Raw genomic sequence first — 10,595 nt, forward strand, 5'->3', positions numbered from 1 at the left:
TTGAGTCCTTTCACTCTCTTATATATTTTAGGTACTAACCCCTTATCATAGGTATAACTTGAAAAATATTCTCCCAGTCTGTAGGTTGTCCTTTCATTCTGTTGTTTCCTTTGCTGTGTGTAAGATTTTTAGTTTGATGTAATCTTTTTTGTCAATTTTTTTGCTTTTGTTGCTTGACCTTTTGGGGTTAAATACAAAATATTATTGCCCAGACAAATATCATGTGGCTTTGGCCCTATTTTTCCTTTTTACAGTTTTGCATATTACATTTATGTCTTTATTCAATTTTGAGTTGATATTTATATGGTGGTGTAAGATAGGGGTCCAGTTGCACTCTTTTGTTTGGGGATACCCAATGTTCCCAAAACCCCTCATTAAAGAGACTACGTTTTTTCACTGTATGCTCTTAGCACCACTGTTGAAAATTAATTGACAATAAATGTGTTGGCTCATTTCTGAGCTCATATTTTGTTCTTTTGGTTATGTTTCTATTTTTATGCAAATGTCATGCTGTTTAATCATTATCACTTTGTAATGTAATTTGAAGGCAGAAATTTTGATGTTTCCAGTTTTGTTCTCTTTGCTCAAGATCCATTGATTATTCTTTCTCTGAGGAATACACTACCAAGAGAATGAGAAGACAAGCCACAGACTGGGTGAAAATATTTGCAAAAGACATAAAGGCCAATTGCTCAAAGACAAAATAACTCTTGAACTCAACAATATAAATAAATAAATAAATAAATAGACTAGGTGCTGGCAGGTGGCATGGTGATTAAGGCGCCAGACTTTCACATGGCCAGCTGTGGTTCAAGTCCTGGACCTGGCAGCTTGCTTTCTCACTCTCCCTCTCTCTCTGGTCAAATCAAAGAATAGTAATAATTAATGTAATTAAATAAATAATCCTTTTTTTTTAATTGAAAAATGGGCAAATGACCTAAACATAAGTTTTTAATTCATCTGAGTAAATATCAAAGTGTGCAATTGTTGGATTGGAAGGTAATAGTATGATTCATTTTGTAGGTAGTTGTCAACTGTCTTTCAAAGTGACTATGACATTTTTGCATTCCCACCATCAATAAATGAAAATTGCCACTGCTTCACATCTTCTTCAGCATTTGGTGTTGGTGTTCTGGATTTTGGTCATTCTAGTGGCTGTGTAATGTGAAGCATCTTTTCATATGCTTATTGCTTATTTGCACATGTTCACAGAGAATTTATATGAATATATCTTTCTGCCCTGCTACTACATGGCTCCAATTCCCTTCATTGGCACAAGACTACATCTCTGGAGCCAAGGTTCCCCACAGACCTTGCAAGGACATCAGCAATGTTTTCTCCTTTGAGAAGAGCACAAAGCCAATCCCCCCAGGGCTTATGAATACAGAGAAGACAGGTATATAGCTCTTTCTATCATCAATTCCCACTGTTTGTAGAAAAGAACCAGCATATTTCTTAGGCTAGATCTGCCCTTCAACCTTCTTCAGAGATTCCAAACCTGATCTCAACATCCCTGGCAGGCCAACAAGCTTGTTCAGTACCCTGAATCTTCACTACCATGTCCATAGGTAGGCAGGCTGATGGGTCTTTGGCAATGGGAGCTAAGAGGCCAACATCTTTATTTGATTTTCCCCCCTTTTCATGATCATATCCTTTTATCTCCTACATCTCAAAAACCAGGAAACATACCGTCTTTCCTATACTTTTTTCTCTTTCTATTTAATTAAATATCAAACATTTGAACCACCTACTCTATATAAAACACTATTTTCAGCAGTGAAAGGTGCAGCCCACATCCTGCAACCCGAGATCCACAGAGCAATCTCCAGGAAACTGGCCAGTAGGAGAACAAGTGAACAAGAAAGTTAGACAACAAAGTATTAAGAGCACACACTCTGGAGCTGGACATGGTCATTCAGTTGTGTCCTTAGCAAATAACTTCAGTACTCTCTGCCTCACATTTGAACCTGTTACATGGGGGTTTGTAAAGACTAAACAACTCAATGTGTGTAAAGTTCTTGGAACAGAATCTGACAATAATAGGAAGTAAAAATTTCAGCTCATGAATAAGAATTTTCTAAGACAGGTGATCCACAGAGACTGGATCAACCCCAGACATTGTGAGCTCCCTATCTCTGAATTGTGAGCTCCCTATCTCTGAATTGTGAGCTCCCTATCTCTGAATTGTGAAATTTTGATAATCATTTTCCTGGGATGCTAAGATGACAAAGGCGAAAGGCACAGGTATCTATTCACCATGACATTAAAATCAAGTGAAGAATCCCAGAATCCATAGCCCCATTTCTATAGCACAGAAAATATAGTCTATACTTTCCATATTAACAGCTTCGCTTAACGAATACATGCTAATTACAATTACATGAGGCACCAGAAGGAAGTAGCAACTTGAAAGTTTAACTCATTGAATAATTGAGAAAGAGACAGAGCCAAGCATCCTGGAAATAAGTGATTTTCAGGAAAAGAAAGGTACAAACAATAAGTAGAGCAGAAGCTAAGTGAGAGCAGACTAGAGATGAATGCACTGGACTCATCATAACCCTGAAGGTCTAAAGCTGCCTAGAAGAGATTTCAATCTACACAACCAAGAAATGAGATACTGGGCTGAGACACCACCTTCTCTGGAGTCAAAGACATGAGGTAAAGTCCTAATCTGACATAGTAGGAAAAATCAAGTATAAAAACAGGTATCAGAGAGCTAGGAGAAAACGACTCAGTCTAAAACAAAATGAACCCAGAAGAATCTCTAAAAAGATCATGTCTCTTCAAGAGGACTATGCAACCAGTATTATCAATCTGTTTGCCTTACTGCAGGGGTTGGGGAAGGTAGGCAGGGAGAAACTCAGTTTCCAGAGATCTGGGCTCAGGAGAGATCCTCACATCAAGTACCTGTGCTACAAGTCAAAGAACTGCTGTTAGTTCAGAATCTGACAGAGCTGAGATCCAAACTCCCGGTATAGCCTTTCCTTTCTGAAGGCAAGGAAGAGAAGAGAGCTTGGGACTTTGTGGAAAAGGAGGTAGAAATTAGAGTAAGAAGGAAATGGAAAGGATTCCAATGTGCAGAAGCAAATTATGGATGAAGTAGGAGGAATAGGAGGAGGAGATTCAGCAAGGGGGCTCAAGGCAAAGGGCAGTAAGAGAACTTCCTACAAAATACCTGCAAAATACTCACAGGCTTAGTGTATAGTTAGATAGAGATAGATGATAGTTATAGATAGGAGATAGATAGATAGATAGATAGATAGATAGATAGATAGATAGATAGATAGATAGATAGATAGATAGATAGATAGATAGATAGATAGATAGATAGATAGATAGATAGATAGATAGATAGATAGATAGATAGATAGATAGATAGATAGATAGATAGATAGATAGATAGATAGATAGATAGATAGATAGATAGATAGAGATAATCTTAGGAAAGGACATGGAAAAGTAATTTCAGACATAAAATTTGGAGTGAGTTGTGGCCTGGTTTTGAGTCTTAGATATCATTCACAAGTTGTTTGATTCTCTGAATTTCAGTCTCCTTATTTATAAAAGGGGAAATAATGATAGCTATAGCACTGTGTTATTATGAGGGTTAAATGACACAAGTGCTGGGACCACCAGATGTCGTAATGGTTACATCGCTGAACTCTCACATAGTCAACTGCAGTTCAAGTCCTGGACCAGGTAGCTTAAAATTCATGCTGGGTGTATATGTATTCATGCCCAAAGTTCCAAGAGGAGAATAGAGAAGGGATTGCAGCATGGCCATCCTCCATGGGGAATGATTTCTCACTTTCTGTCTCAATCTTTCTCTAAAAAAAGGAAGAGAGAGACAAGTACTAAGCAGAGAACTCATTCAATAAATGTTAGCTGAATATTTCCCCCAGTTTAGCTACTTCTTGGGTATCAATGCACAGTCAGGGGAGTGGGTACATAAATGATGGGTAGTTTTTCCTCAGGGAATTACCAGCTCAGTATGTTTATCCAATTTGGGATGAGCGTTCTGTGCTGCCAAGTTGTACTTCTTGGTTTCATGTAGACTAGTGACTAAGAGGAGGACCCTCATAAATAACAAGGATAAACAAGAAGAGAAAAGCAACATGAGATGGCAAATGTCAATGCTTGAAAATTCCCGGGGAGGAATTTGAGAGGCATAGAAACTGTTCACATTTCTTACCTTTCCAGAAAGGAAGTTAAATATTTTTTAAGGAGGATTGGTGGGATCTCAAGGGCTCAGAGAGACTCCCAGTCACTCTTGTTCTTTCCCATCACTAACTGATGATAAGACCCATTATTACAATATTATTTTCTGTAGTTTATTCTGTAACTAATAAAGCTAACCACTTGTAGAGGGGTTTGCCACACCCCCCCCATCCAACTATTATTCGAGTCTCCAAATAAAGAGACACACAAGAGAGAAAGTTGTCCACACATGCACAACATGCACACAAAGTGAAATGACTTGCCATATGGTATGAGGAAATATACTATGTTTTCAGATTCAGCTAAATAGGAAGGAGGCTAACCTATTGCCCTAAGAAAAATTACATGCATCTTGGACATTTCAGATTCAGGCCCCAAGATGACCAGATAGCCTAAAACCACCAGGAAAACCAATGTTCCATGAGTGTGGCTAAAAGACACAGGGAAGGACGTGGGGGAGTCCAGAACCTGGAATAAGTAGGATGCCCAGGAGTAGAATGAAGGGCAGATGTCTCAGGTTGGAAAAGCCTATTAAAATTTCCAATGTTCATAAACTGTAATTTAGCATTCCATATCTCATAATCTACTCAACATCATAAGAACTCTCTCATTCATGCAAATACATAAAAAACATCCATTGTAATACTGTCTGAGAGGAAAAATGCATTATAGATAATATTACTCCATTCCTGTGTATAGTGTTTATGTATATTTATAATAATAAAAATATTTATGTGCATATAAATGTAGTTCACTAGTAAGTGAGTTATGGGAAACTTAACCTTTTAAATGATAAAATTAATACAAATAAACATATACCTATCATTTTTTAAATTCAAACTATATAATATATAAAGTTAAATATAGAAGTTACATTATGTCTCCAATCTCACTTCATAGGCAACCACATACACATTTATATACACACCACAACAAACACACATTTAAAATGGATATTTTTCTTTACCAAAATGAGATTATCCCATGTGCATTCTTATGCAATAGTTTTTGTCAGTTAAAATGGTCTAGACAGCTGTGTAATGGTCATAATGTAGGTTAACAATGAATAGCTCCACTCTGCCATCAGACTGCCCAAAATAAAATTCCAGCTCTACTACTTACTAACTATGGGATCTGGAAAGTTACTTAATTAAACTCTAGATTTTATTGGTAAAATTGGAATAAGAATAGCTCCTACCTCAGTATTTGAAGAAAAAAAAATTAAAGGTGTGCAAAACGCCTCACTCAATGGCATATATTAAATGGTAATAAAGCCTGGATAACATAATTACCAAATTTATTTAGAAACTTTACGATACTGAGTGATAAGAATGCAGTACAGGAGCTGGCAGGTAGCATAGTTGTTAGTGGCACTGGACTCCCACATGACTGACCATGGTTTGAGTCCTGGACCTGGTGGCTTGATTTCTCATTTTCCCCCTCTTTCTATCTTTCTCTCACTCTGTCCCTCTCTAGTCAAATTAAAATAAGTAAATAAATAAAGTTAAAAAAATAATTTAAAAAAAGGAAAAGGAAAAAAGAATGCACTACAAATTGCTTAATATTTCTACTTGTAAATACATAATTATTTTCTTTACGGGGCTCATTTGTTTGATTTGGGTTTTTAGGCTGATATTACAAGGAAAATGTGTTTATGTATCTTTGCATTATGCAAATATGATTATATTTCCTTAAGTGGAACTATTAGGTAAAAAGATGCAGTTTTTCAGTTCTGAATAGAGTCTGCTAAAAGAGCTGTCTCACTACCTCAAAAAATGTGAGTGTCTATTTCCCTTTGAATATTGTCCAAAAAAAGTGTTGCCAATCTCACTGGAGAGTATTCTATTTCAGTCCCATTTGTATTCTCTGACTAAAAAAGAGGTTGGACATCTTTTATGTTTTCTTTGGTAAATGTGTTACAGATTGGCTAGTCTTTGCTGTAGTTTTCTCAATTTTTTATGTACATTTAATCATTATATGTTTTTTACTTCAATTTCCTTTATACATTCAATCACGTTATTTAGCTTGCAAAGTGAATATTCCAACATGTGTACATTTCTCACCAGTCCGGTTGACAATACTATAAAGTTATCTTCAACAGATAATAACCCATTTCTTTGTCCCATAAATGCCTTGCCTCTCTATTTTTCTCCTTAATGTCCTTCCTCAGACTCCACTCCTTCACCCTCCTTCTTCCCACACTGTATCTGGTATTCACAACCATTTACTATGTTTCTATGTTCTTTAGTCATTCAGTTTCGGTCATAGAGTGTGGATATTCAGTATATATTAAGTGGAGACATACAAGACCTGGCTTTTGACAGAAAGTGAATGAATATGGAAGATTTACTGTTGAGTGAAGCAAGCCAGGCTGTGAAGGAGAGTCATTATGTTTTTATAGCATACAATATGGATTCTCAAGGCATAAATGCATTGCATGTCAAGGAAGTCCAAGGTATAACTGTACACAGCCTCACCCTCCCACCCCCAATTGTCCACTCTCTTCTATACAGTCTCTGGTATCTTCTATTGCTGTTTCTGCTTTTATATTTTCCAGTCTTTTAGTTTCTGCCATTTGGTATATATGGACAGACGTTTGGTATGTATTGAGCAGGAGCATACAAAGTCTGTCTTTCATAGTCTGGCTTGCTTCGCTTAGTATTAAAGCTCCTATATTGTTCCCACCCCCAATTGTCCACTCTCTTCTATACAGTCTCTGGTATCTTCTATTGCTGTTTCTGCTTTTATATTTTCCAGTCTTTTAGTTTCTGCCATTTGGTATATATGGACAGACGTTTGGTATGTATTGAGCAGGAGCATACAAAGTCTGTCTTTCATAGTCTGGCTTGCTTCGCTTAGTATTAAAGCTCCTATATTGTTCCACTTCATATCAAATGACAGGATCTTATTGCTTTTTATGCTGAGTAGTATTCTATAGTGTATATATGCTAAATTTTTCCAATTCAGCCATTCATTTTTGGGCACTTAGGTTGGTTGCATGTCTTAGTAATTGTGATAATGCTACAATAAATATGGATGTGCAAGTGACTTTCCAACTGAGTGTTGTTGTATCCTTAGGGTAAATATCCCCAAGTAGAATTACTGGGTCATATGCGAATGCAGTGTTTTTTCATTTTTGCTTTACATTTCATTTCTTGTTTGGAATGACTTATCATCCTTAGATCATAGAAATATGCTTTTATTTTTGGCTAACTTTATTTTATCACATAAATTTTTAATTTTTATATTGTTTATTCATCTGGGTTTTATTTTTATAGGTGAGTTAGAAATCTAGCATTTGTTTTTCTATTGTTCAATTAGTTGCTATAAATAGCATTAATTTAATACTCTATCCTTTATTGCTATTAAATAAATCTTTATTACATATTAAGTTCCATATTAATGGCAACATATGTATGTGAATAGATATAGATATATATAGTAAATTATGGTGGTCCATTGATTTGATTTTCTCTGTATATATCATTATCTTTTTGTTTTTTTCATTATTATATGCTTTGATTTGAAATTAGAACATTTCCTTACCTTTTTTTTTAATTATCTAGTTTATCCTTAACTATTTACTCCTTGAGGTCTAAGACCATCCCAAATTTTAATCTTCACAAGGGTTAATTAAAAATCCTTGGGGAGTCTTATTATACATGCACTAAATTTTATTACTTTAAGAATTGACATTTTTAAATAGTAAGTATTCTACTTACTTAGATCTTCCTTTTGTGTTCTATAGCTTCTTCAGATAGGTATTACTCACTTCTTTTGTTTTTCACTCAGGTATATCCCTAAGCATTTTGTAACTTTCTTGCAATTGTCAATTGAAAGTTTTCCAAATTATTTTTATATAAGAAAAATATTAATATTTCTACATTTATTTTGTTTCTGGACACATTGATTAAAATTCATAGATTTTAATTTTCCAGGTGATTATTATAAATTTTCAAGTTAGATTATCATGTCATTATATAATTTTCAAGTCATATAATCATGACAATTTCATTTTTCTAATATTTATGGCTTTCATCTTTTTTTTTAAAATTTCCCTAGCTTAGACCATCATCTCAGCAAAATAACTTAATCATGCTAACAGGAATAATCTTTTCCTTTTCTTTTTCTTGATATTGATGGGAACTAGATTCTTATATTTATAAGAAACATATTTTCTTTATGTTCCTATAATATTTGAATGTTTAGAGCAAAGTCTTCATAGTTGTGTAACCAGGAAAACTATATTAGTATATTTGAAGAACTAATTGCACTTACATAGGCTATTCCTGGTAGTTACTCCTATTTTGAATGGAATCCTGAACCAAAATCTTAAATCTTGAAATTCCAAGTCACATTAGTCAAAAAGAAATGCTTAAAGCAACATTAAACATGTTTTGTTCTGACTTAAGGATGTCTCATCTGAATTCCATGGGTACCAAGGAGCATTGATTAATACTCATTATTATACCAACCCTACTATCACCACCACCTCTAGAAAAATGAGCAAGAGAGGACAGTGAGCAAGAGTAATTTATTCACTGGGACCTCCTAGGCAACTATTCCAATTCAAGGTGAGGCCCAGCAACCTCTTGCCCTGAACCCCCTGCTCCCCCCCCCCAAAAAAAAAGTTAGAGTTGTCAAGAAACAACCTTTAGGTCCCTGTTGGGGATTTACTTTCTCTCTCTCTTTCTCATATAAGAAAGAAATGAATGACAAATAAGCTTTAAAAAATAGAAAATCTGCCATTTCTAATTTAATAGTCAAGAGTGTTTTTTACCATCCCATCATTGGATTTTACTCTCTGTTTCTTTGTAATTTCTTAAATTCAATGTTCTTAACAATTCTTACAAGCTCCAGTAAAATTTTATAATAAGCTTGAGGTTAGGGGAAAATATTTCTTGATCAAACTGATGTTGGCATCTCTCCCACTGCCTCCCCTAACCCGTCCAGATGTCTAGAGACATGGAGATCAAGAACTACAGCAGCAGCTCCTCAGGCTTCATCCTCCTGGGCCTCTCTTCTAACCCTCAGATGCAGAAGCCCCTCTTTGCAATCTTCCTCATCATGTACCTGGTCACTGTGGTGGGGAATGTGCTCATCATCCTGGCCATCCATTCTGACTCCAGGCTCCATACCCCTATGTACTTTTTTCTCAGCAATTTGTCCTTCATGGACATCTGCTTCACAACAGTCATTGTGCCCAAAATGCTGGTGAATTTACTCTCAGAGACAAAAACTATCTCCTATGTGGGATGCCTGGTACAGATGTATTTCTTCATGGCCTTTGGGAACACTGACAGCTACCTGCTGGCGTCCATGGCCATTGACCGGCTGGTGGCCATCTGCAAACCCTTCCACTATGATGTGGTTATGAACCCATGGCGTTGTCTCCTTATGCTACTGGGTTCTTGCACCATCTCCCACCTGCACTCTCTGCTCCGTGTACTTCTCATGTCTCGCCTGTCTTTCTGTGCCTCCCATGTCATTAAGCACTTTTTCTGTGACACTCAACCCGTGCTAAAGTTGTCCTGCTCTGACACATCCTCCAGTCAGATTGTGGTCATGACCGAGACCTTGGCTGTCATCGTGACCCCCTTCCTGTGCATCCTCTTCTCCTACCTACGAATCATTGTCACTGTGCTCAGAATCCCCTCTGTAGCTGGGAAGTGGAAGGCCTTTTCTACCTGTGGCTCACACCTCACTGTAGTGGTCCTGTTCTACGGGAGTGTCATCTATGTCTATTTTAGGCCCCTGTCCATGTACTCAGTGGTAAAGGACAGGGTGGCCACCGTTATGTACACAGCAGTGACGCCCATGTTAAATCCTTTCATCTATAGCCTAAGGAACAAGGATATGAAGAAAGGCCTGAGAAAATTAAGAGAGAGAGTTCACTCATAGGAAAACAAAGTGATGGAATAATGTCATAATTGGAGTGGACCTAAGAAATTATAATCAGATTATTCTTTCTTTCTAACCATTTTCTACATGGCACTCAAAGAGATCATGAGACATGGTGTTAGACTCTACTGAGAACATTGACCTGAGAGAAAACACTGAGGTTCTATCAATGACCTTGACCAAATTTATATTCAATCCTAGGCTAGGTACTTCTGGGAATCCAGGTTACAGGGAAACAGTTTCTGTCAGTCTCAGTAGACTGGCAACCATATTGTGGGAGAAAGTCATCTCCATGTAACTTATGAGCCTGATGATGGCCAGAAGTTAAGGATTTCAAAAGTCCTACTAGGACTAGGTTTTCTGAAGAAAAAAACAACACATTCAGTTTGCTAAGTTAGGAAAGACTTCCTGGAGGAATGACCTAAACTTGCCCTGAAGGATCAACTGATCAACTGAACTGACAGATGAAGATTCAA

General features: G+C 36.6%; 1 protein-coding gene across 1 annotated transcript; it reads left to right on the forward strand.

The window, feature by feature from the left end:
• The first annotated feature begins 9,180 nt into the window (after window positions 1-9,180).
• Window positions 9,181-10,119, forward strand: LOC102480331 (olfactory receptor 1L4). Its single transcript, XM_006158203.1, has one exon. It carries the CDS (start codon window positions 9,184-9,186, stop codon window positions 10,117-10,119), a length of 936 nt encoding a protein of 311 aa, XP_006158265.1. The 5' UTR covers window positions 9,181-9,183.
• The last annotated feature ends 476 nt before the right edge of the window (window positions 10,120-10,595 follow it).

This window comes from Tupaia chinensis, unplaced genomic scaffold, assembly GCF_000334495.1.
Source record: "Tupaia chinensis unplaced genomic scaffold, TupChi_1.0 Scaffold000575_1, whole genome shotgun sequence".
Lineage (NCBI taxonomy): Eukaryota > Metazoa > Chordata > Mammalia > Scandentia > Tupaiidae > Tupaia > Tupaia belangeri.